This window comes from Miniopterus schreibersii (genome assembly GCF_964146895.1).
Source record: "Miniopterus schreibersii genome assembly, chromosome: 3".
In the NCBI taxonomy this organism is placed as follows: domain Eukaryota; kingdom Metazoa; phylum Chordata; class Mammalia; order Chiroptera; family Miniopteridae; genus Miniopterus; species Miniopterus schreibersii.
The window spans coordinates 24116617-24144412 of record NC_138103.1 but is presented as its reverse complement, the minus strand read 5'-3'; the positions used below and the strand labels follow the sequence as shown (position 1 = coordinate 24144412).

Sequence of the window (27796 nt, the reverse complement as noted above, 5' to 3'; positions counted from 1 at the left end):
TAAATCTTTCCAGATGGCGGGCTAGTCTCTTTCTCAATGTCTCCAAGGACAGAGACTCTGCAGCCTCCATCCTTCGTCTTTCATATGTTGAGCGAGTGTAGCTGGGAGTGGGGAAGGTGACACCCCAGGGCAGGACAGGTGGAGAAGGGAATCAGACCCAACTCCTGGGGTCCAACAGGCACAGGGGTATGGTGGACAGGAGTGGGGGGGGGGGGAGACAGACCCAGCTGCAACAAAGAATGGCTGCATCAGGTCAGCCGAACGCAGTGTGCCCAGATGTGGCATCTGCAACAAGAAGGTCTAATGACGATGGTGGTGATGATGGCCATCACTGTCACCATCACTGTAGTGAACACTGACACCATGCTTCCCAAGTGTCGGGAAGCATTCTAAGGGCTTCACACAGCTCACTCAGCCCTATGAGTCAATATCCCCACTTTAAGATGAGGGCAGTGACGCAGAGAGAAAAGGAGGAGTCTGACTGTGGTCCCCCAGCTCCTCAGAGGCAGATCTGGGATTCACAAGCACCCATGACCCTCTGTTGCCTCTCAAAAAGGAGCATTGGGTGTGGCCTGCCTGTAAGAGAAAAGGTGGCGGAGGGGTCTCTGGGAAAGCACGTTCCGCATCCCAAGCCACAGTCTGTGTGGAATGTGTCTCTAAATATGAAGCAGGCCCTGGTGATGAGAATGGGGGTCCGGGCACAGGCCAGGAGCTGGGCCACGAGAGCAGAGCTGGGGGACAGGAAGCTCAACTGGATGCCTGCCGTCTGCATGTAGAGAGTCGGGAACAGGAGGGTGGGCCTCAAACACAAGCCCTCAGGTGTGGTCTCCGGTGTCATCCTCACAGCAACCTCGTCCTGTGGATGTCCCTACCATGGCCGAGAGGCTGAGTACCAGTCACGCAGCAGGCAAGAGGCAGGGCTGGAGGAAGGCCTCCTGCCTGGACAGCCCAGCGCTTCTCCCCGTGAGGGCACACAGCCTCTCTGGGGATTTCCCAAGCGTCCACCAACTGGATATGAGTGCTGGCCTGGACTCAAACTAGATTTCCTTGCTAATTTCCCCAAAGAGTACACACAGAAATAAATAAAAAGGAAAGACAGTCAGTACCAACTGTGGACTGAAGATAAGAGAAGAACCACAGGCCAAAATCTGGGAGGAACTTCCACAGTGGCCACAGGGATGGATGAAGAAGGTAAACACCGGCTATCCCCTCTGAGTCCTGGGAGGAAAACCACAGCCCAGAGAAGCTGGGAAACCATGTGAAATAACCTCTGTGCTCTGAGACAAGTTCCAGGGCATTGGGTAATGTGGATTAGAAAGAAATGTTAACATTGTACTTTTGAAAAGATAATGAAGAACAAGGGAATATAAACATCACCCTGATTAGAGGGGGGAAAGCAACCCTGAAAAGAAGAAAACTAATGTTCACAGAAAATGATACTTTAAATATCTTAGTTTAGAGTCTTAAGAACATCCTAGAGGATTTGCTCACTACAGGAAGCCATAGGAGGAGAAAAATGTTGAAACAAAGAAAGAAACAGCAAAGGATTTAAATAAGAGAAAAGAGAACACTAAACTTAAAAGTCAAGAGCAAAATTAAAATTACATTGAAGGTCATACACAACATACCATACACTCCGGATAATCAAAATTAATATGCAGAGAACCAACATTAGAATTTCTCAGAATTAATATGGAAAAGGAATGAAACAGGTGGGGGGAGACAGAGGGAGAGGAAGAGGGAGAGAGAGGGAGAGATTGACAAATAACAGGGAAGATAACAAAAGTCTAACTTAAAAATTTTATCTATTGCACAGGAAAAAAACAAAGCTAAAAGTAGAAGCAATAACTAAAAAGAGAGTAACAGAAAACTATTGGTTGGAAGAAAGGCTTGCGTTTAAGGATCAGAAGAGCTTTCTGAGATCCAGGCAAATAAAAAAAAAAAAGACCAATTTATGATTTTAAATAAATAAGGAAAATTATAAGTATCAGAACAGAACAGGTTGTCTACGAGGAATAGAATCAAGCCATCCTCCAACTTCTCCTCCACAATGTATAAAAACAGTGGGCAGACACATCCGTTTCCAATGACAGCCTGCCTGCCATTCGACTTGCAGGAGGGTTGTGCCGGCGCCACCTGGGGCACACCCAGCAGCCGCTCACCTCCCATCTTCCCTCCTAAGAAACCAGATTTATGTGGGAAAACAGTGAGTCGAGCCCCAGGCATGGGTCAGACCTGTGCCAGTCAAGCTACCGCATCCTCTTTGCCAGGCCTCCTCTAGGGCTGGACGCATGATTCTGGCCTGGCCAACGGCGTTGGAAGGGAAAACGTGTCAGGAGCCTTCTGAGAAAGTCTTCCCTTCGCTTGTAAGAAAGAGAACGATTATCAGAAAGACCTGCTGCGGCCCCCTCCGCCCCATTCCAAATACAGTTTTGGTTTCTGAAGGTGGAGCAGCCAGAAGGCAGCATGAAGGAAGATGCGCTTCCCACCGGCTAAGGGCCGACGGAAATGGGGGCTCAGGGGCCCGGGGTGGCCCGGGGCCTCTGCCCCATCCCTACACGCACCTCAGACTTCTTACAGTAGGTCTATGTCTTTGCTATTTAATTGATGCTCTGACTCACAAACGAAAGCATTGAGGAGAAAAGTATTAGCAGAAAAAGCACAAAAAGGGATTCCATTATCAACACTGCATCCTTTGAGAAACAATAAGCTACACAAAATTAAACAAGTTTCGCCAATGAAGCCTGTATCAGTTTTCACTAAACTAATGTACATTCTGAATCTCTCAGAAGTATGAAGCATTTCTGCCACTTATTTGATCAAGGGACTTTTTCCTGTAGGAGGCATCGGAAAAGTACTGTGAAAAATGATTACAGGATATGAGGTTAACATTTTGTGACCCAAGAACTCTATATTCAACCATATTTTTATTCATGAGCAAAGTTAACAGAAATATATTTTCCAATCTGCAAAGGACTTGAAAAACATATCTGAGTAATCCTCCAACCCCCGTTACAAAAAACAATTAAAAAAAAAGTTCTCCAGCCAACTGAAAGGTGAATCATAATTAACAATTCAAATATAAGGAATTTAGAGCATAAAGGGACAACCATGTAAATAGAAACTGTTTAAGGATAAGTCAAATTCACTGTTGTAAATGTGGATATAAAACTAAATTCAAAGACCAAAAAATATTCTGGAAAAAGAATATTTCATTATTAAGAAGAGCTATTTAATAATCATGGGACTTCTACCCCAGACAACATGGTGTAGACCTGTTTCTCCCTGTTTGCCTGCCAAATACAACTATAACCCATGAAAATAATGTGGGAGGTTCCCAGAGGAGAACTCTCAAGGTGTTCAGAGGAAGGTGAACCAGTTTGGGACCCAGCCCTGGAGGAACAACATAGTGACAAGACGCCTAACATTCCCCCTCCCAATAGAAGGAAGCAACCCAGATCTGACGTTTCTGTCCCTCAACCCCAACAACAGAAGGCAGCCTGGGTAGGCCTGTTCCTCACCCAGACTGAATGGGAGTCCCTCAGACAACACCAGGTGAGCCCACAGGCAGGGGACAATCCCACAGGTGGGCCTGGCTCAGAGAGTCTCTCCATTCTTGCCCAAGGGTCTTCTCCCCCAAGGATATACATCTGTCCTCCTGGCCTAAGGAAATCCTCCCCCGCCCTTAATCAGCACAAGGAAGCAGTAGTGAGACCCTCACAGCACCAGGTACACCAGACAGACCAAAATATCACCATAAAGGCTCTGAAACGAAGCAGCCATAGGAATCATGACCCACAAAAGTAAGGTCCTGTGTGCTAATCCTAAACAGAGTGAGCTCCTACTTAAGTAAAAGACTTAAACAGAACCCAGAGTCTGCTAATCCATGAGGAAAAATGTCCAGGATATAACAGAAAATCACCCATCACATCAAGAACCAAGAAAATCACAACCTGGATGAGAAAAGAAACTTAACGGACAGCAGCACCGAAATGAATCAGATGCTGAGTTATCTGACAAGGATTTTAAAGAAGGCATCATAAAAATCCTTCAAAAACCAGTCATAACTCCTCTTGAAACAAATGAAAAATGAGAAAAGTCTCAACAAAGAAATATGTTATAAAAAAGAACCCAATGGAAATGATAGAACTGAAAAATACAATTGCTGAAATTAAAAATAAGTTGATGGGTGGGATAGTAAAGAGGACAGAGGTCAGAATCAGTGAACTTGAAGAGAGGTTAATAGAGTTCACTCAATATGAACAGTAAAAAGAAAATATTTTTTAAAAGAACAGACTTCAGGGACCTACGGGGCAAAAAAAGAACAATCCAGTACTCATCCGAGTCCCAGGAGAGGAGACATAATGTGGTGGGGAAGGAGTATACTTGAAGAAGTAATGGTCTAAAATTTCCAAATTCCCCAAAACACAAACCTATAATTCAAAATGTTAATCGCACCTCAAACTGTATAAACCCAAATAAGTCCATTTCAAGACATATCATAACTAAACTGTAAATAATTAAAAACTCAAACTCTGGAAAACAGCCAGGGAGAAGCGATGTGTGACCTACAGTGGAACAGCAATTTAAACCCAACAGGCTGCTCATCTGAAGTCACGGAGGCCAGAGGGAATTGGCACAACATTTTTCAAGCCCTAAAAAAGAAAGAACTATTATCTGTGGTATATAAACTGGCAAAACTATTCTCGAGGAATGAGGGGAAATCAAGACATTCTCAAATGAAGAAAAAAAGAATTTATCACTCCCAGACTTATCCTTAAAGACTTCCTAAAGAAAACTCATCAAACAGAAGGGATATGACAAAAGAATCTTGGAGCAGCAAGAAGACAGGATGACAGAATAGTAGAAATATGGGCACATACAATCGACTGTCTTTTTCCTCATGAGTTTTATAAATCAGGTACAACAGTTGGGGTGAAAAAACCCATAATGCCATGTGATACTCAAGGCAATGATATTTAAAAGCTGGAAGGTAAAGGGACCTAAGTGGAAGTGCTGTTTTCACACTCCACTCAAAGAGGTAAAATGTTGGTACCAATAGATTGGGATTCACTTATGTATGTCATAATACCCCATGCAACCACTTTGAAAACTATACAAAGGGATACACTAAAAAATACTATAAGTAAATCTAGATGGGACTCTTTTCTTAAAATATATGTTTTTGTTGGTTTCAGAGAGAGGAAGGGAGAGGGAGAGAGAAACATCAGTGATGAGAGAGTCACTGACTGGCCACCTCCCGCATGCCCCCCACTGGGGATCGAGCTTTGAAACCTGGGCACGGGCCCCGACTGGGAAGCAAACTGGGACCTCCTGGTTCATAGAGATTCTTAAAAATGTTCCAACAACCCACAGGGAAACAAGAATAAGAGGAACAAGAACGAGAGGAAACAAACAGAAAACAAATAAAATGGCAGGCGTGCACACGTCAATAATTAAATGTGTATGGCCTAAGCATGTGAGTCAGAAAACAGAGAGTGACAGAGTGGATGGAAAACACTACACAATTGTATGCTGTTTACAAGAAACTCACTTCCAGTTCAGCAACATAGGTAGGAGGGGGAAAGATATGCCAGGCAAAAATTAATTTTAAGAAGCAGGAGTGGCTATATTAATATCCAATGAAGTAGACTTGGGAGCAAGAAAATTACTTGAAGCAAAGGAGGACTCGACATAACAGTAAAAGGGTCAACCCACCAGATGGATCAGCAAAAGGATTTATGATCTTAAATGTGAAAACACCAAAAAACAGAGCCTCAAGAAACACGAGGCAAAAATGGACAGGACCTAAAGGAGAAATGAACACACTCACAATTATAGTTGGGGATTTCAATGCTCCCCCACTCACCGGCAAATGACAAGCTATTAGAGAGAAAACCATCAAGTACAGGGAATCTAAACAGCACAATCAATAGAATCCAATTGACATACACAGAAAACTCCACCCCAGAGCAGAAGAAAAGCACAGTTGTTAAAGCGCTTGTGGAACCTGCACCAAGATAAACCTTATCCGAGACTATTAAACCTCAAAAATTTAAAGAATTGAAATCACACAAAGTGTGTTCTTTGACCATAATGGAATCAAACTAGAAACCTGTAACAGAAAGACACTAGGAAAGTCTCTAAATATGTGAAAATTTAACAAAAGAATTCTAAATAACCCCTGATTCAAAAGAGACCAGTCAAAGGTAATAAAAATATGGAGAAATGAATAAAGTGAAAATATACCATCAATCAATAATATAAATTCCTACAGGGGAAAAAACAAACAGAAAAAAAAAGAGAAAAACAAAAAATACCCAAAGCAGACAGAACAAAAATAATTCTGAAGTCAATGAAATTGGAACAGGAAAATGGTAAAGAAAATCAATGAAACAAAAAAGCAGATAGTTTGAAAATAATGAATAAAATTTGCAAGCCTCTAGCAAGAATGACAAAAAATAAAAAAAGAAGACACTTATCACAAATATCAGGAATGAAATTGGGAATATCACTATAAATCCCGCAACCATTAAAAAGATAAAGGAATACTGTAAACAACTTTATATTCATGAATGCAACAACTTACAAGAATTGGACTGATTCCTTAAAAACCACAAACTGTCAAAACCTCAAACAGATGAAATAGATATCTGAACTGCGCCAGAGGCATTAAGGAAATTGAATTCATAATTTAAAAGTTCCTGAGAAAAGAAATCTCCAGGCCCAGATAATTTCAGTGGAAAATTCTACCAACATTTAAATAAGAATTAACACCAATTTTACACAATCTCTTCTATAAAATAAAAGATACTTCCCAAATCATTTTATGAAGTCTGATACCAAACCCAGATAGGTGGTACCAAAAAAGCGTAAACTTCAGACCAATATCTCTGATGAACTTATATATAAGAATCCTAATTACTAGCAATCTGAATCCAATAATGTATAAAAAAACCCTACACCCTGACCGAGTCAGAATCATTTCAGGTATGCAAGGCAAGTTCAATAGAAAAAATCACCATATCCAGTTTTATAACATCAAGTTATGAAATAAGTCACAAGGATATAAAGTACAGGATTAGGAATATAATTAATAATATAATAACTATGCAGTGACAAATGGTTACTAGACTTATTATGGTGATTGCTTTGTAAGGTATATAAATGTTGAATCACTATGTTCTTTCCTGAAACTAATATAATATTGTATGTCAACTATAATTAAAATTAAATTTTATAAAAATCAAATTTTTAAAAAGATTTGAGAAGTTCTGGGCTAAGAAACCTTAATTATGTTCAAATTCATAAGTGAACACTGTATATAATCTTTAATAATAAAGATGATTACTTTTTAGTAAACACTGTATATAATCTTTAGTAATAAAAATGATGTGACTTTTGTTGAGACCAAAAGAAAATATTAAAGAATAAAAATCATTTAATCATATCAGTTGACACAGATCATTCATGATAAAAACTTTCAGCAAGAATAAAGGGGGAATTAATTGAACTTGGTAAAAAGCAACTACAAAATTCCTGCAGCAAACATCATACTTGATGCGAAAGACTACTCCCCACTGCTATTCAACGTATTCCTGGAGGTTATAGAGGTTATAGCCAGCTTAATAAGGCAACAAAATAAAAATAAAAGGCATACAGTTTGGAAGGGAAGAAATAAAACAGTCTCTATTTAGAGATCACATGATAATCTTAAGAAACAAGGTCACATTTCTATTTACCAACCATGGACATGTTACATTGGTTACAAAGAAGATAAAATACCTAGGTATACACTTGTCAAGACAAGTGCAAAGTCTGTATGTTGAAAATTATGAAATGTAGATGAAAGAAAGAAATCAATGAGACCAAAATAAATGGAGAGATGTACCGTGTTCATGGACTGGGAGACTCAACATAATAAAGGTGTCGATTCTCCCCAAATTCATCTATAGGCTTAGCGTAATTCTTGTCAAAATTCTAACACAGTTTTGATAGTTATAGGCAAGCTTATTCTAGAATTTTTTTTTAATATGGAAAAGCACAGACTCTAGAATAGCTAAAACAATCTTGATATAAAAGAAAAAAGTTAGAGGAGTCATTTACTTGATATGAAAACTTACTATATAGTTACAGTAATCAAAACAGTGTGCTCTTGACAGAGGGATAGACACATAAACCAATGGAGCAAACGGAGGCCCAGAAATCAACCCACATAAAAATGTTCAACTGACTTTTGACAAAGTTGTCAACACAATTCAGTGGACAATTCATTTCAACAAGTGGTGCTGAATCAAGTGGACATCCATAGGCAAAAATAAACGGCAACGTAAACCACACTCCTTCCACAAAAATGACTCATTATGAGACATATACTTAAATGTAAAAGTGTAAAACATTTTTGAAAAAAACAGGAGAAACTCTTTGTGATTTAGTGCTAGGCAAACAGCTCTTAGACTTGACACCGAAAGCACGATCTCTAGTGGGAAACACTGATAAAGCAGACCTCATCCAAATTAAAAACTTCTGCTCTGCCAAAGCCCAGGTAAAGAGGATGACAGGATAAACCATGTACTGGGAGGAGGTATTTACAAACAAAAGAGCGGCACCTAGAATATATAAAGAATTATCAAACCTCAACGGTAAAACAAAACAAAAACAACTATCCAATTAGAATCTGAGCAAAAGACATGAACAGACATGAACAGAAGTATAGATGGTAAATAAGCACTGGAAAAGAGTCGCCATCAGGGAAATGCAAATTAAATAATGAGGCGTCACTATACCCTATCAGGGTGGCAAAAATAAAAAGAATGGCAATACCAGAGCTGGAGAGGATATGGAAACACTCACACGCTGCTGGTAAAATGTAAAATATTACTGCCACTCTGGTGGACAATAGCTGGGCGGTTTCTTATAAAATAAAAACCTGCACACGAATGTTAGTAACTTTACTCACAACAGCCAGTCACTCGAAACAGCCCCAATGCACACTGACAGGCGAAGGGTTAACTAAACTGTGGCACATCCAGACTATGATATATTATTATTGATACACAACTTGAACGGAACAAACTATTGATACACAACACCCTAAATGAATGAGTGGATTAATTAACCTCAAGGAAATTATACTAAGTGAAAGGGATTAATCGCAAAAGGTTACATACTTTATGATTTCACTTAAATAAAACTTTTGAAATGACAAAATTTTCGCAATGGAAAGCAGATTAGTGATGGGCGCAGTTAGGGGGCGGCGAAGGGCTGAGGCGCGACGGGGGTGCTCGCCACCCTGACAGTGGTGGCGGAGGTGAGACCTACACGATGATAAACTTGTGTGGCAGAAGCGTGCACACACACAAATGCGACAGAAGTAACCCTGGGGAAATCTGAAGAACACTGGTGGGTTTAGCAATGTCAAAATCCCGCTTATATGCTGTATTCTGGCTTTTGCAAATTTCCCCCATTGGAGGAAATTGGGTGGGGTGTGCATGGGCTCTTTCTGAATTATTTCTTAAAACTGTATATGAATCTTACAACCGTTTCGATAAAACTTTTAAACACCAGAATATATTATGACAGATTGAATTAACAAAATTGGGAAGTGAAAGGAGAGAATAAATAAAAGCCAAATCTCCTTTTAGGAAAAGTCAGAAGTTATTTATTCCTTTGACTTGAATATTCAGACAAACATAATTCTAAATACATATTTCATAAAGGTAAAAATCACTAAAAGGATTATAGCAAGAAGAGCTGTCTTTGTATTTAATTTAGAAGATAAAGCATATAAAACAACCACTATAGCAAAAGTCAGAACACAAAGCACAAAGCTTAAAACTAAAAAGAATAGCACAGGATTACTGAACTGTGAACAAACATCAGTTACAAAAGGACTGCCAACGGACTAAACCACACTATTAAAAGACAAATTCGATGAGACTGGCTTATAAAAACAAGTCCGCCGCTATGATTTGTATAGAGGGACATCCACGAAAGTAGAAGTTTTTAGAGGAGAAACATGGGTAAGAATATACCCAGTAAAGATAATAAAAAGATGAGATATGGTTAGTACTAATGTCCGAAAAGGAGTATTCAAGGCAAAAACAGTGGATGGGCCAATAAGGCTATTTGTAAGTATAAATGGAAACGATGGACACATAATGAAAATACACTTTTATTCAGCGAACAGTTCTACCTCCACAGTCAAGCTTGTACTTGTCCCTTCTCGCCACCTCAGCCGCTCCCACCCTCGTGTTAGAGACACATCAGCCGTCTCTCTAACTCCTGAAATAGCTCCCCGAGTCCCCATTTCCACCGTTGCTCCCCACGCTCTTTCCACACAGCAGCAGCGGCACTGTTTGCACATAAATCACACGCCACTCCATGGCTTAAAATGTCCCATGAGTACTGCTACTACAACAGTCATATCCAAACTCCTGTCTAGAGGGGACCTGAAATAAAGAGCTTGTCCCTAAACGTCAATTTGTTCTTTCTTAATAGCCACAAAACCCTCCGTTTTAAAATCTGGGCACAGGGCTGTCCGTTGTTAGTCTTTATCTGGACAGCCAGTGACGTCGGCCCAGTGAGTTCTGGAGACCTACTGCACAGCACCGCGCCGAGAGCTAACAGTGTGGCACACTGTACATTTGCTAAGAGGGAAGATCTTATGTTAAGTACTCTTAACACACACAAAATAATAACAACAGTAGCAGTAATCACAATAATGCAGAGGGAGGAACCTTTGGGAGGAGATGGAGATGGGTATGGACTCGGTGGTGGTGATGATTTCACGGGTAATATACTTATTCCCAAACTCACTGAGCTGTATGTATTAAATATGTACAGCTTTTCATGTCAATCATAACTCAATAAAATGTTGTTGTTTTTAAATGTCTCCAAGACACAGTCCCTGAAGCACAGGAAACCCCTGTCCCCTTCAGAAGCCTGCCTTTCTTTGGATGCTGCTTGTTGTGGGTTTTAAAGGATTTGTCTGTCTGACCCCAGGATGTCCCTACAGATTTCATGCTTCCCTTGCTCCTTTCTCTGCTCCCCTGAACTTTTATGCAAGATTCTGCCCTTGATAGAATCAGTTCAACCATCTTTCCTTTCTCTCCTGTCCTCTTCAGTTAAGTAACTTTGGAACAAAAGTCTACACTTTCCTGAGAGTCTACTGTGTACATATTCTATGTAGACTGTGTATTAGGCCCTTGAGTTAAGTAAAGTGAAGAAAGAAAATAACTTTACCTAACACTTGGGCAGATTCTATTGGATGTACGAATTAAGCCGCTGGTGCCAGGACTTTCTTGATAACGGAACCAGTGGTTTTTCCCTCTTCTTGGCTGAGGTTGCTTGTCAGTCCATCCTAGTCACAGACTCAAGCAGCAGTCATAAATTTATTTAAAAGGGATTTTTAAAATTACTTTAAATCTATTTGTTTCTGATTATAAAATCAGTTCAGATGTTCTTCTAAAATGTGCGTTTTCAGCATACTAATGGGACGTAAGGTGACTGATACTGGGGGACTGCACTCAGTTGGGGTGTCCTGCGGCTTCCACAGCAGCTCAGGGTGGGCAGCTGTCACTCAGAAGCCTCCAAAGAATTTCTTTCCTCCCGGTGGTTGGGCTGCAATTTTGACGATATGCTTTCATATTCTCATGTCAACTTTGTGCTTGGTTGACCGTAACAACGAGCATATGTATGAGAAACTCTAATCACTTTTTTCCGCCTCTGAAAACAGCTGTTTTAGAATGTGATTTTGTTAATTTCAGATTTTGTTAAATTCACTGAATAATAACAGAATAGATCATATGGCCTCATTGTAGAGATTCCAGAAAATAAAAACAACGATAAAGTAAAAATTATATTCCCCTTTATTCCAACCCATAATAATTAGTATTGTCAGCATTATTACATCTTCTCCAGTTTCTGTCTCTCTGTGAATATAAATGGAAACATAATAGATGTAGAACAGTGATGTAATTATACTGGAAAGCCAATCTCTGCAGACAGCAAAGGGAAAATGTTATTTTTAATAACTGTACAATATTCCATCTTTGTAACTATATTGTCTACATCTCTGACTAATTTCAAATCATAAAGTCCTGAAAGTAGAATTATTTTTAATTATAGAGTTGAAACATTTGAAAAGTTGGGGCAAAGTATCTCCAGGTGGCTTTCAGAAAAGTTTTACAATTTACGTTTCTACCAGTTTGCACATTTTATCTCACTCTTGACAGCACAGAGTATTATCATATGTCTTATTCTTTTCTAATCTGACAGGAGGAAAACGTTACCCAATTACTATTTTAATTCACATTTCTCAGATTTCCAGTGAGGTTCAACTGTTTTAATATGTTTACTGAAAATGCATCAGTTGGCTGCTGTTGCCGATCCCATTTCTCTGTCACGTGAAGAGGTTTCCATGATGTTTCGGAAATGCTCTTCACACAGGCTTCAGGCCATCAATTGCCATAGTGTCTTTAGTTTTTATTTATGAGGTCTTCTATTGCGTTAATGTTTACAAAAGCATTTCCAAGTTAGGAAATTAGTTACTTACATGTAATTTTTTCCCCTTTTTAGAAACAGCTAATACTTATACAGGCACTCCTCGCTTTATTGCTCTTTGCTTTTATTTTGTGTCACAGATGTTGCATGGTTTTTTCGTGTGTGTTTTTTTAATCCTCACCTGAGGATATATTTTTATTAATTTTAGAGAGATGGGGGGAAGGGAGAGAGAGAGAAAGAGAAAAGCATCGATGGGTTGCCCCCCACACATGCCCCAACTAGGGATCAAACCCACAACCTGGGTAAGTGTCCTGACTTGGAATCGAACCTGAAACCTTCTGATGCATGAGACGATGCTCCAACCAACTGAACACACCAGCCAGGGCAGACGCTGCATTTTTTACAAACTAAATTCAAGACCCTCCATCGGCAAAAGAGCTACAACTGGCTTTATTGTAATAATCGCTTTATTACAGTGATCTGGAACCGAACCCACAATTTCTCCGAGGCGTACCTATAGTGTTATGTAGACTAAAGACCAAATGCACTCATAAACATAAGCAAACTTGTAAAAAAAGAAAGAAACAAACAAAAAAACAAATTACCAAGGTCTGAGTCCGACCAGGGAGCCTGTCTTACATGACAGGTCACTGAAGCCTGGGTGGCTCAGCGTCTCTCACACCTGGGGGAGAATCAGCCACCTGGAGGGCTGGCGGACACCCGGACTGCTGGGCCCACCGCTGGAGTTTCTGATTCAGTGTTTCTGGGGTGGGGGCGGGCATCTGAATTTCTAACAAGTGCCGGGTGATTCTGGTGGTTCAGGAACCACACTTGGAGACCTGCTGCTGACACTAACGCTTCCCATCCTCCATACTTCAAATGCAGTAAACCGCCCTGCGGATTCAAGGGCTGGCTGTCAGTCCAACAGACCTCGTGATGGGCACGGCTAATAGCTGTTTAGGTTCCATTAGATGATTAAGAAGTGAGGATCAGTAGCTTTGGCACGTTGACAAAATATTGAGAGGAGAATTCTGTTGGTGCCAGGTCTGATGTGAGGAGAGACTGCCTCCTGGAACATGAGTTATTCTCAACAAAAGTAAAGGTCCTGGTGTTCTCTATGCCTCAGCCCCATGCAACAAATCAGTGCCTCACAGGAATAAACATGCTTTCTTCTGGGGCGGTTCTTTTTTAATTTGCTTTCCCTGCAAGTTTTATCAACAGTCAACCTCATGGGACAGGTAACCTCCAGTTTTACAGATGAACAAATTGTAGATATTTAATAGATAACATTTTCCTTTAAGTTTCTTTTTCTGATTATAGAAGTAACACATGCCCCCTGTCAAGATTTTGGGAAGTACAGAGAGACATGATCGCTCACCATCCTACCACACATGAGAAATCACTGTGGATATTCTGATATATTTCTTTCCAGTCCTCTTATGCAAAACAGACCTGGGTTACACTGCACCTGTAGCTCATACAGTGTTTCTCTCATCTATCAGGAACATGGAACATCAAGTGCAAACTGCCCACAAGTCAAGAATTTTAAGTCCAGCTCCTAGTCCATCTCAGCCATGTCCCAGAGGCCAGCACATACATGTCCCCACGGGAGAGAAATCAAGAGTTGAGAGTCACAGAAGGAATGGAAAACCAAGGAAGACATGAGGCCAGAGCAAGAATTCTGGGTAGATGGACAGAGGGCAAGCGTGGAGCAATGCCTGGGGACAGCTCTGGGTATTTCACTACACCTGCAGTGTATTATCCCACCAGATGGGGAGGAGTGGACAGCTGGAAAGGATGCTGAGCAGATCTGTTGTTGGAGAAGTCAGCACAAAAAACAGGCCCTGATTTTGACCAAATCTGGGGATGGGTGTCTCATGCACTTTTAGGTCAGGGTAACTTAAAGTGACTTGGACATTGCCCACAGCTGCGGGGTAAACTAGCTATGATAACAACCATCTTGCATATGGACCAGCAGAGGTTCAGGACATCTAGGTTCTGAGCTGGATGCCAAGAAATCTGCGAGCTTCACACCCCAAGGGCCGAGCACTCTGGAAGGATGGAGAGAGACTCTGGGGCACGGCCCTTGGACCATCCTCCTTGGGACAAGGCTGCATTAGTAGCCACTTACATTCTGCTTTCACCGATACCAATTTCCTGCAAAGAGCCAGAGGCTCATAGCTTTTGGGACTAGCACCAACCGATAAATAGCTGCTTCTATAGAATCCCATTTGATTTTATTTTTATCTTGGCACTGTAGGCTAGAAAGCCAGCAGGGAGAGAGCACTGGAAACAGATTTGATTAGCAAGATGAGCCCAGTGCCTGGTAGGATCACTTCTCAGAACACAGAGAACAGCCCTGGTCGCAGGTCTCATCTACGGTAGGAAGAGACCAAATCCTGAGGGAAATGGAAGGCTGTGGCAGCAATGTCGGATCAGGAGCTGAAGCCCAATCACAGAGTCTTTACCCTTGTGGTAGCCAGCCTCCAACAGGGCCCCAGTGACCCTTGCCTCGAGAATCTGTCCTCTCCCGCCCTGACTGGGGATGACCTGTGAAATCAAGAGGACAGTGCAGAAATAATGGAGTTTGACTTCCAAGGTTAGGTCATAAAAAACACTGTAGCTTCTGCCTTGTTCTCTCTTGGATCAGTTGCCTTGAGGGAAGCCAGCTGCCATGTCAAGAGGACACTCAAGCAGCACTATGGAGATATCCAAGTGGCAAGGACCTGAGAGGTCTCCTGCCAAAGGCCAGTGTCACCTTGCCAGCAACATGAAGGAGCTTGAACCACATCCTCCAGCCCCAGCCAAGCCTTCAGATGGTCACAGCCCCAGCCAGCATCTTGACTGCAACCTCTCGAGAGACCTTGAACCAGAACATCCAGCTGAGCTGCTTTCAAATTCCTGACCCCAGAAACCATGTGAGATTGTAAGTATTTAGAGTTGTTTTATGTCACTAGCTTTTGGTGTAATGTATTATGCAGCAAACAGATCATCAATGCACCCTGCCAGGTGTACCATTAAGTTTATTAATGCAGGAAGCTGACGTTGTCCCTGGTGGGAAGCCTGTTAGAGTGACTTAAAATGGATGGTCTTCTCCTTTCTAAAATATTGGTATCTCCTGATATTAATATCTCCTGCCTGGGTATCCAGCCCAGTAAGCTGCCTTTCTGCTGCTCTTCTTCTATACCATCCTCAACCTCTGTGGCCAAGCAAATATATACACGCACATGTGCATATACACACATGCACACACACAACTTTCTTTTAAACCTGAAAAACCACTAACTCACTCAAGCATTGAAAATATGAACTTTTTCCAGGAAGAACCAGATGCTCTGGATGTTTTAAGTACCATTTTTCACTCTGTCTCTGAATGGACAGATGGCGGGGGTGGGGAACACAGCTGACTATTGAGAATTGATTGATGTGTCTGTTCTCCTTTGCTAATCATATAATTCTGAGCTGAGCGAGCAAGAGCAGGAGAAGAAAGCCACATGTCCGTGCATTCCCTCATTCATTTAAATATTTCAGAATGGAATTTTCCCCTTCACTCTCATTTCCTCATCCCACTTAGCACCCTGGGTGAGGAGGAGGGTCTTTGATAAGACAAAAACAGAGAGGCCCTGTGAGCATAATGGCCCATCTGAATTATGGTAGAGGCAGTCAAGCCACTGTAAGAGAAGAGTTTCCTCCTTGTGTAGATGTTCTACTATGAAAAACCCAGAAGATGTGAGGCTAAGTACCTACAGCTCCTTCCCCTCCTGGATGGGGGCCAAGCAGAATGCTTAGAGCCAGGAAGGCCTTGCAGCACTCTCCTAGACTACAGCAGGCCAGGAAGGCAGAGGCAATGGGCAGAAACCATTCAGACGGGAATAAAGGAGAGCAGAGGAGGGGAAGCAGGGAGAGAACTCTCGATGCTCACCCAGCGTGTATCTGCATGGGCTGAATGATGACCAGATGCAAAACAGTGTTTCTCCACCCTCCTGTGTGTTTATTTTTTATTTCTGCCAGGGCATTCTATCGTCTGTCCTTCCAAGTATGAAGTCATACCTGAAGGGTTACATGGGAAATATTCTCATCACTTGGCACATAGGGTCATGGAGATCCTTCTCTAGGAAGGGTCAGGGCTGATCATGACCACAGTTCAGGGAACCACAGTTCGGGGAGACAGTGTTCTCCCGATATGTCTGAGCAGAGTGGAGATCAAAGTCCTCATGTCACTGTCCCCTGCCCTGGGATTCTCCAGAAACAGGTCCTGTCTCTCTGCTCGTCTTCACCCATGCATCTTCCCCTGGTGAGCTCGCCCACCAGCTCTGATGAATCCCAGGGTTTCCAGCCCTGGTCTCCTGCCTGCAATCCATCCCTGATTTCAGCTGTGCATAGACTTTCCTCCTTCTCTTGGTTATCTGAGTCTCACCTTACACTCAACATGTCCAATTTAGAATTCCACAAAGGCTCTTTTTCTCCATGACCCTACTCCTGGCAATAAAAGCCAGCTGGGAACCTTAGAGTCATCTCAACTCTTCTCCTTCCTCAGGACCTAAATCCATTCTGCCAGTGGTCCTGAGATCCTTCACTTTATATTGTACCTTTGTTACAGTCAATGACTTTCTTATGCTCATAGACTCACCCTTTTCAAATTCTCATCTTGACAGGCCTGGAATGTTCTCTTTTCTTTCTTTGCTCACTTCACCCCCCTCATCTTTCAAAGTTTGAAACAAGTGCCCCCATTCCCTGAAGCCTTACCTGACCCTTCAAGACCACATTTGTCTCCTTTCTTGAACTTCTACTCCTTCTATTCAAAGAAAATTGTAATTGAGGGCCTGCTGGATGCAATGAGCCAGGTGCCAACGGGCTACAACAATGGAGGCTCCGGCTTCAAGGAGATTACAGTCTAGTAACCATAGCGCCAATTAATCACTTCTTTACTTTCTCTTTCTTAATTGTGCTTCCCCAACCAAATTCTTAAATAGCCAAGACTGTGTCTTAAACATCTTTTGTAAAAATCCACAGTGACTGTCAGACTACAGGGCACATGACACGTTCTTGCTACTTGTTGGCTGTAAGCAAGATGGGTAACAGAATCAGAGGAAAGATACATGTCAACTGCCATCCTTATCTAGGTTACAGAAATATCTTTGGTTAAGGGAAAGACACGTCAAGAAATTAAAGAAACCATGCTGTGTTTGAATGGTGTTTTACATGTCTAATCAATAAATCGATTGAACTTGTCAAATTATTTTTAATATAATCAATGATAACCCATTCCCCAAATTCCACAATCATGAAATAATAGTCACATTATAAGATTAATGATTCATAGCACATTAAAATTTCAAAGGCAGATATTTGGAATTTCCTAAGAGATTTTACAAGACAGGAATAAGAACAAATTGAGACGCATTAAATACAAATTCTTAAGTAAAACCATTCTTTCCTATTAAGGACAAGAGTATTGATAGGTTTGCAACACACAAGATAACCATGTCATCCCCTCAGCAAGGGTCTCCTGGAACCAGGGAAAGAACTGGGCTTAAATAATACTGATATGTCCTTTATAGGTGTCCCACGGAAAAAGGTTTTTGTGAATCACAAGTGGAGAAATGTAAAACTCTTTTTGATATAAGGAAAAATAGGGAGATATTTCACTTCTCCAAACCTTAAATGTATATAGTTTTGATTTTTTGTTCAGAGGGCTTAGTATGGACCTCAGTTTAGACAACAAAGAATGTATGTCACTCCAGCCCAGAAGAGATCTTCATGTGCTAAACAGAAGCTCAAGAAAGCAGAGTCAAAAACTTGTCTAGATACGTGTTTACTGTCAAAGTTAATTTAAAAAAATTCTTACTCACCTGCCAGAATATGCTATCTATTGTGTTTCCAAGAAAACCATCACGGCCTTCTGAAGACACCAGTTTCGGGCCAAGAATTGTCATGAATTCATCAAAATCCACCTGGCCATCCCCTGAAAGGAGAAGATAGAAATATGAATAGAAAAGTAGTTGAAATTGGCTTACTGTACCCTATGAAATAAACATCTCCATGTTTTTCTCCTTGGCATCACCTCAATAAATAACTAGCAGCATTACTGAAAATTGTGCAACATTCTTAAAATACCAAAGGAAACATAGAAATTATTGGCAATTATTAGTATATCAAATACCACATAGCCCTAATTATTTGTCAGTATTTCTATCTAAATGCTCAACCTGCACTTCCTCACACCTGCTGTACTTCCTGGATCTCAAATTACTCAACTATATGTGATAGAAATTGTGGCTTCCCCCCATCTCTTCCTTCATCTTTGTCACTCATGCATACATTTAGTCAGCGTATTTTATTGAACTCACCTCTTAGATACCTGGGGCTGCTCTATTTTCCTTGTTAATCCAACTGATAATCCCTTTACAAAGACTATGGTGGGAAACTTGTTCCAAAGATTCATAGTCCTAGTTTTAATTATAATGTTTTTAGTAGAATTGCTTTCTGCCTTCCCACTCTCACCTCCACTCTATCCTCCAGGCAACTCTGAGTTTACTTCCCCCAAACATATCCGATCATGCTTTATAAATCAATGCATCTTTGAAAATAAGAAAACCACCTCAGGCTAGCATGCAAGTCCCACTATCCTTTTTCTCCCCACCTCTACACAAAATGCCCTGCTTTCTCAGAGCTCTATGCCTCCATACATCTGGGATGCCTTCCCCGACTTGTCTACCTGATGAATGCCATCAAGTTCTCTAAGATGGAGCTTAAATATCATGTTCTCTTTTAATTTTCTTCCTGAACCTTCCTCATCTCACTAAGTAGGCCAAATTTTCTTCCATCTCTCATGCTAACTTAATGTGCATCTATTATAGAACTTATCACCCTATATCTCAGTCACTGATTGGCCTGTCTATCTCCTATCTGGACTGTGAGTCCTGCAAGGTCGGGGTCCTAGTCTGAAACGTCTTTGTATATTCAACCCCATGATGGGTCCTCATTTTGTACTTGTGGAATGAATGCATGCTGTCTCTAGTTTGTTTTCCTTTGCTCAGTTCAACATCCATTGGATCTTTCATGCCAGAGCGGACACTGACCAAAAGGTCAACTTGAGCCAATGCAGACAAAAGCAGACCTTCAAGGGATTGTCCAAGCTTCAGTGACTCAACAGGGTGGCATTCCAAACCTTAGAACTGCTTAAGAGGGAGTCTCCACCAAGAGCTCACCGCATCTTGGTCCCCAACAATAAAGATGGCCAGATGTCTGCACACGAGTTTGCCAAAGTGTTCACCCCCACAGTGCAATTGCCTTTAAAGAGCCTTCATTCAAAACCTATTTCAAAAATCCAAGCAGATGTCATCATCAGGATGTCAATAATTCAGATAAAACTTTCTAGAAGATAGGGGAGGCATAAGAGTCAGTGGGAAAGAACAAATTTAGCAACTGACTGGGGTGGGGCAGTCAGTGGGCTACTGAGAGGAAACTGATTTATCTCTCACCCTTCAACAAGATAAAGGGATCAAAATTTCACCCTCACTGATCACCATAAGAAAACTAATGCAAGCAGCAATGAGTTACCATCTTGCTTTTCAAATTAGAGAATGCTTGTGAAAAGAATACTGCTCAAGCCAGCAGAGGTCCAGAGAAGAGCTAGGCTCTCTTCTGCATTCCAGGTATAATCATCTGGATACTGACTGGCAATATTTAAGATGCAGTAATATTCTGGTTCTTTTTGACATGATAACATTACTTTTTAATTTAAAAAGAAAAAGAAAAGCAAGGAAATTATCTTACATGCAGACCAAGAGACTTGCCTGAAGATAGTCATCTAGTGTTTATGAAAGTGGAAAATTGGAAGATGGAGAAAGAGAATGGCCCAGTCTTTCTAGAATTCACACTGAGCTGGCTCTATGTGACTCCAAGTGTCAAACAGGCATGCGTGTTATACACATGCACTAACTCTCTGTTGTGTTACATGCCACCGAGTTGGCTCTGACTCCTGGTGACCCAGCGAATGAGTGATGTCAACAGTGTCCTGTCCTCAACAGCCCTGCTCAATTCCTGTAGACTCAGGCCCATGGCTTCTTTTATGGAGTCAATACCTCTCATGTTTGGTCTTCTTCTATTCCTGCTCACCTCAATTCACCCTTGCTATTACAGCTGGGGCTGGAGGGCCAAAAAGACTCAGATTAAAATATTCACTCTCAATAGAAACAGTATCATCCTCAATTAAATGAAGTGATTCTTAGGGGACACACACACAAAAAAAGATCTTAGATATTACAATGGTTTGTGGCCCACCTGGGGCCACAGTACATAAACAGATATACAGCATATCTTTGCTATTACAATTTCATGAAAGTGGGTCAACTACAGAAACAAATGTCTTAAAAGGCTCCAGGAGGTAAGGGGTGGCTATTAAAAAAAGAAGATTGAGAAGCACTGGCCTAGAGGACGTCCTTAGTACTATGGTTCCCCTTCCCTGGGCCCTCCATCTGGAACGCTGGTCCATTTGCAGTGACCATTATCCCAATTCTCTGCCACCCATGGCGAGATCTCACAGTTCATAAAGGCTCAGCAGCTCAAGGGCATGGATTGTTTTTGCATAAAGACCTCATGAGACCTTAACTAAAATATGTCTACCAGGCTGGGTCACTCAAGCTCCTGACCATGGTGTAATGTGCCCCGTTGTCTCTCAGTTGGGAGCCTGATAGGGGAGTGGTCCAGAGGACGTGGCAAAACACTTACTTCGGTGCCAGGAAGATGGGGCTGTCTTTGAACAGACCACCTTCCAGGTAGGAGGAGAGACCACCCACCTCTCCAAAACCCTACCCCAGGGTGATGGGAATGAAGCAGCATGGAATTGGAGCATGTTAAGGGTCTACATGGAACTCTGGTCAAAGTTATCAAGGAATGCTCAGAGGGTACCTGTGGCTGAGAACATCATATCCAAAGCTGACAAGCAGAAACAATGCTTCAGAACTATATCCTGGCGCAGCTAACAGAGCAGCTCATTCATGACTCAATCCTTGGCCAGAGGGGAAGCACTGGGGGCTGGGTGCTCAGGATCCCTCGGGCAGTGCAAACTTCCATGCAAGACAGATGGCTTGGCAGAGACTTTCTGCTACTGGGAGGAGAGGCCCAGTACGCAGTGGGATTTACTTCCCAGTATTTAGCAGAAGACATTTGAAACATAGGATTTCTTATTGGTCAAAATATGATTCCCCCCACCCCTTGTAACTATCATTGAGCCAAGGCAGATTCCTTCAGGTCCACAATTGGAGAAATAATCAGGGTGAGGCCCCTCATCTCTCTGTATCTCTCTCAGGATTTTCTCAGCTCTGACTCCTGAGGATGTGTGCACACAGCATCCTTCCATGAGTGAAGGCTCCTCCTGCTAATACACAGCTTGACACTGGTCCTACCAACAGTACAAGGTTCTATTAGGATTTGATGTGAGGAAAAGCTCTCTTCCGCAGCTTGTAGTTTAACAGGCAAATAGAACTAGAAACACCTCCACATCCATCAACCCTGAACACTAGCCCCCATGTCCCCACCCCCTCACTCCATCCATCTTAGGAGAACTGAGAGAAATAGAATCTTAGAGAGAGGCTTTTCACTAAGTCCATTATAAGAAAACCATTCCCAGGCCGAGGCAAGGTTTGGGAAGTTTGATGATGATCGAAATAGCTAACATTTACCCCCTCACAATGTGCTGGGCAGTATTTAAAGAAATTGCCATACACTAGTTTATTTAAGTCTTCCAGGAGCCCATTTTACAGATGAGAAAATTGAGGCATAGAGAGGTTCCGTAGCTTCCAGAGAAGCTCATGCAGCAAGTGGAGCTGGGATTCCAAACCCAGCAGGCTGCCTGTGCTTTTGCTGCTTCTCAGGAGGCCGGGTCATGCGCGGGCCTGTCTGGAATCTTCTTTCACCTGATCCCAGCGTTCCCTGCAGGGGGCTGCCACGGCTGCCTGGCACTTACAGGCAAAGTGAAATCTACATTGCTCTCTCTGATCCAGTTGTTGCATCTCAGGTCAACCTCTAGAGGTCTTTCATCATCATTTAAAAGAGTAATAATAAAAGTAAGAGGAGGTATGTATCTAACACTTGCTTTATGCCATTCACTGAGCTCAGGGCTTTACGTCTACTATTTGTTTGATTTTATCTCAACACTATGAACAAGTTCTCCCCTTCCACATTTACTCAGGAGAAAACTTAGGCAAAAAGAGCAACTAGATCAAGTCCATGAACTAGTATGTGCCAGCACAGGGACTCAGCGTGGAACCCTGATATTAACCTCCACCTTGTATGCCCCCCCCTTCTGCATCAGAGACCCCAGCATAAGTCCTGGCATAGGTTCATATCACTTTCTAAAGTGTGAGAGTCAAACATGTTTTCCTATGTGGGCATTTAGGAAGGAATTTAGTGAGAGACTGGGGGAGACGGCCTTCAAGGGCACTTATGCAAAAGACCACTGCCTGAAAACCATTTATTTGTTCCCCAAATTTCCACTTTGTTTGCAGTCCATGTCTCCATAATTCCCTTTGATGATCAATTCTCAGTGGACACAGGTCTCTCATACAACCCCTCAGGCATCTGAAACCTCTAAAAGAATTGGTCTAATGAGGGAGGCCTATCCGGGCTTGGCAGGGTATCTGGATTCACATACCCCCAAAGAAAGGGTGGCATCTTCTCAGACTCACCACCTTTTACAGGACGTGACTGTGAACATTTCATCGGGTTAAATCTTTTTACCAATTTTGAACATGCAAGTATCTGCAGAATTAAATAATGGAATTCCCCCCACCAGGCTTCATTCTCCTTCCTCAAGCCTCCCAATATCACGATCCACTTAGCAGGAAGCGCAGGGAGCTAACCTGCTAAGGTCTTGCTGCTTCCCACTGCTGTGTAAGCCAAAGTAATGAACTTGAACTGGGGCAGGAAGCTGCAGGTGGGCCAGGACTGTTCATTAAAACCAACCGGCTGAAACTCCAAAAAGAGGTAAAATAATAACAAAAATCACTTCGAAAGAAAGAAGAAAAAAAAGGATGTGTTCTGAAGGGTAACAAGGACACAGGTTAAGAGGGGGGGAAAATGTCTGAGGCTCCATTCAAATCAATTAGCGACGTTTGGAAAGCACACCTGCAAAGCAGCAGGTCAGTGGGCCACAGACTGTGGGGCAACGGGACATAAATAAGGCACAGACTTACCCTCCAGGCGCTTGCAATCTGTTGCCAGGACAGAGTCATGCGGGTGCTCTGACTGGCCTAAAAGCATTGTGTCAAAGCAAGAGGAAGGTGGGAGCAAAGGCTCCAACTGGGAAATTCTCAGTGGTTTGCAAGGAGCCTTTAAGGGGGGGAAGGGATCTAACAAGCTGAAAGAGAAGAGCAGGGCAGGTTTTCCACGTTTTTGAGAAGTAGCTATTCCTCATGTTATATAAACTGTGCCAGGGTGACGAAAAAGGGGAAAAGTCAGGATAAGTCTGCTATCAAAACACACAAAAGGAAAACTGTAGGACCTCACACAAATACATGCAAAAATCCTAAAGTCTAAACCATAACGTCTCAATTAAAGTACAGTGAAAGCATAGTCTATCACAGCTGAGTTCAGATCATTCCAGGACTGTGTACAATTTAATATTAGGAAAATCAAATCAATAGATACAATTTCATAAGTGGTGATACCTATGAATTTTGCAAAACAGCTGAGTAAAATCCAATGCTCCTTCCGGGCTTTTTTCAACTGGGAAAAGGATAATGCTCCCTTAAGATACTAAGAGTGATCTACGGCAAGACAAGAGCAGGCCTCGTCACACAGAGAGGACTCCATGCTCAGCTAGGCAGCACCCCAGGGTGCTTGCCATCAATCTTTTTTTAAAAAATATGTCTTTATTGATTTCAGAGAGGAAGGGAGAGGGAGAGAGAGAGACAGAAACATCAGTGATGAGAGACAGTCATTGATGGCTGCCTCCTGCATACTCCCTACTGGGAATCAAGCCTGCAACCCGGGCATGTGCCCTGACCAGGAATCGAACCTCGATCTCTTGGATCCTAAGTCAATGCTCAACCACTGAGCCATGCTGGCTGGCCTTGCCATCATTCTTATTCCATATTGTCCTCAATGTGCAGGCCAATATTACCATGCGAAATAGAAGTGAGAAATAAGTCCAAGGGAATGGAGGAGGCGAGATGATCCCCGTTCCTAAAGCAGTGTTATTGTGTGTCTAGAAAAAACAAGTGACACAGCTGTAATTCTGAGAATTTAGTAACAGTGGCTAAGTACAGACAGACACTGAAAAAATCAATAGCTTTCTTATGTGGCAGCAATAACCATTTAGAAATTTAACAGACGAGCCAAGGAACTTCTGAGCAGGTAGCAGGAGGCATTCCTGATGTGCTCTCTTTCCCAGTCTCCTGGCAAGTCCCCTGGGCAGTGGGCACAGGCCCTGCAGGCTGGGCTCCCGGAGAAGGTGAAGGAGGGTGGAGAAGGCTGGGACCTTATGGTCAGCAGAAACCGAGCCTGCCTCCCCTGGGGAAACGGCCTCCCTTGTTTACATGAGCAGGTTGGGGAGCACTTCCTGACCTCACTGACTCCCCAGAACCTGGAGAAAATCTGATCTGTGGGTTGGGCCTCCCTGCTCTGGGGCAGCCCCCCTACCTGCCCTCTAAACCCCATGGAGAAGGCCAAGCACTTGCTCCCTGCTGGGCCAAACCATGCCAGAGGGAAGGGGGTAGGGGGACTTTGTGAAGGAGGTGACGGGACTAAGAAGTACAAATTAGTAGTTACAGAACAGTCACCAGGGATGTGGGGTACCGCATGGGGAGAAGAGTCAATAGCATTGTAATAACTACGCACGGTGCTGGGTGGGTGCTGGAGGCACTGGGGTGGGGGGCACTTTGTGAGGTATGTGATTGTTTGGCCACTGTGCTGTACACTTGAAACCAATACAAAACAAAGTTGAAGGCAAACTGTAATTGGGGAAAAAAAAGAGATGGAACCTGTGGGGCTTTCCTCTCCCTGTAGCTTTGCCAAGAGGCCCTGAGTTGGTGGTGAGCTGGACAGAAAAGCAGAGACGGGCAAAAGAAAGGCAGCTCATTTCCAGGGTGCAATGGCAAGAGGGGGTGACCAAGCCGAGCCTTTGAGCACTTGGCTCCCACCCAACTGCAACTGGAGAACAAGGAGCCTGTCCAGAACTTAGAGGGAAAAAGAAACAGGAAAGAAATATGAGCTCTTAGAGTAGAATTAGAATAGACCAGAGATTCTCAGGAACCAAAGAGCTTGATTTACAAAGACACAACTTCACAGACACACTGGAATAGAGGGTGCTGAGTGTGGAGAGCTGAGACAGCAGCCTGGGGCTCGGGGACCTGGAGCCCAGAGCCCTGAGACTTGACCTGAGAAGAAGGGGAAGCCAAGGAAAGAGCAAAAGAACAGGCGGGCAAATGTCATTCACAATGTCTAGCTGACACTCAAGGAGCACCTTCCGCCTGCCATGCACCGTGCTCAGGATTACATGAATTAACTCACTGAACTCGCACCGCACACTTATGAGGTAGGTCTTCTTATTCTTTCACGTCCTATGTGAGCACACAGAAGCCAGGGCAGGTCGGGCTAATGTGCTCGGGCCAGGCCTGGGCTGGGTGGAGTCTGAATGTGGGCTGTCTGACTCCAGGGGTCCCTGATTTTAGCCACAAGGCCAAATGAACAATTAAACAAGTAATAGAGAAAACAATCCCCATTTAAAGAGAAAAGTCTAATTTATACCACAAAGAAGAGACAAAATAACCAGGGGTAAACTTGAAAAGAGTATTGGGGACTCATATGAAGAAATCTGTAGAGCTTTACTGAGATATTTTAAAAGTCTTTAAAGAAAATGGCAAATAAGACCATGGTTCTTGATGGAAAGATTTTTGTAAAAATGATAATTTTCCCCAAATTAACTCTTATGTTTAATGCAATTCCAATAAAAATCACTGTGGAATTTTTTGGAGCTTTCCCAATGACTCTTACGGTCATTTGGAATAAAGAGCAGACAAGAAAAGCCTGAGATATAATTAAGAAGAGTAATGCTATATCTAACAATAAAATGTATTACAAAGCTACAATAATGAAAAGACATACTGATGTAGGAACGGATGGGAAAGAAATAAAACAGACTGCTCGCAAGTAAGTTATAGGGTTACTTGATGAATGGTGCTGGGAAGATAGGTTAAGAATTTGGAAATAAAAATCAACTTTGCTCCTCATTTTGTATTTTAGTCTATAAAACACTAAAGATATAAATTAGAGGGATATATAGGTAAAATGAGGAAAACGTTGTCGAAGTTCAAAGTCAATAAAATAAAAGCAGAACAGTAAGTATTCATAGACTTGTTAACGTATCCTGCATTTTAAAAACATTAGACACTAAATTAACTATCAAGAAACCAAGAAAACTACACAAAGGGATAATACTCTTTAAATACAAAGGAGTTCATTAAAAGACAAATGCTAAGGCATGTAAACAGATAATTCACAAAGGAAAAATACAATTGTTAATCATGTGGAAAATGTCCAACTTCAATGGTATGAAAATACATGCAAATTAAAGCAATAATGAGCTTGCATTTTCCACAACCCAAGTAGGCGAAGGTTTTATTTTTAAGTGAGAAGACGGACTGTGCACAGCTTGCCGAAGACTTCTCATTCACATCGACGAGAACAGGCCTTGGCACAGCCTTTCTGGATATTAATTTGGAAATGCCATTTAGATTAAAAATTCCTTTTATATTTAAAAAATGTTCTTTTCCTTTGATTCAATCACTCTTGTTCTGGAATCTGTCCTAAGAAATTAATCAGAAATTTAGACAAATATCTCTGCACCATGTTGTCTATTGCAGTATTATATATAATAGTGAAAATGAAAAAGAAAATAAATGCAAAAATAAAAACCCACCACCCAGAGGTAACATTTGTGTATTTTCTTTTTTTTTTTTCTTAATCCCCAATCGAGGGTATGTTTTATTGACATTCAGAGAGAGGAAGGAAGAGGGAGCGAGAGAAATATCAATCGGCTGCCTCCCGTAGTGCCCCAACCACAGCTCAAACCCACAACCTGGGTACGTGCCCTGACGGGTAATCAAACCTGCCACCTTTTGGTGTACAAGATGATGCTCCAACTGAGACATCCAGCCAGGGATTGAGTATTTTCTTTTAAGCAAATAAATAAAATAATTGAAATAGTAGTTTCCCATCCTTTCTACTTGACATTCTATTGTGAACATTTCCCATGTTATTAAAAGTCTTTAAAACATATTTGGTCATA

The 27796-nt window shown here is 42.1% G+C and overlaps 1 protein-coding gene across 1 annotated transcript in view; it reads right to left on the bottom strand.

Annotated features, from left to right (window-relative positions):
• The window catches only part of CALN1 (calneuron 1), a 330546-nt gene that overhangs the window by 125846 nt on the left and 176904 nt on the right, over positions 1 to 27796 (bottom strand). The window contains exon 4 of the mRNA XM_081131483.1: positions 18357 to 18469. Coding sequence (XP_080987609.1) covers positions 18357 to 18469 — 113 coding nt within the window. The remainder of the gene's footprint in view (positions 1 to 18356; positions 18470 to 27796) is intronic.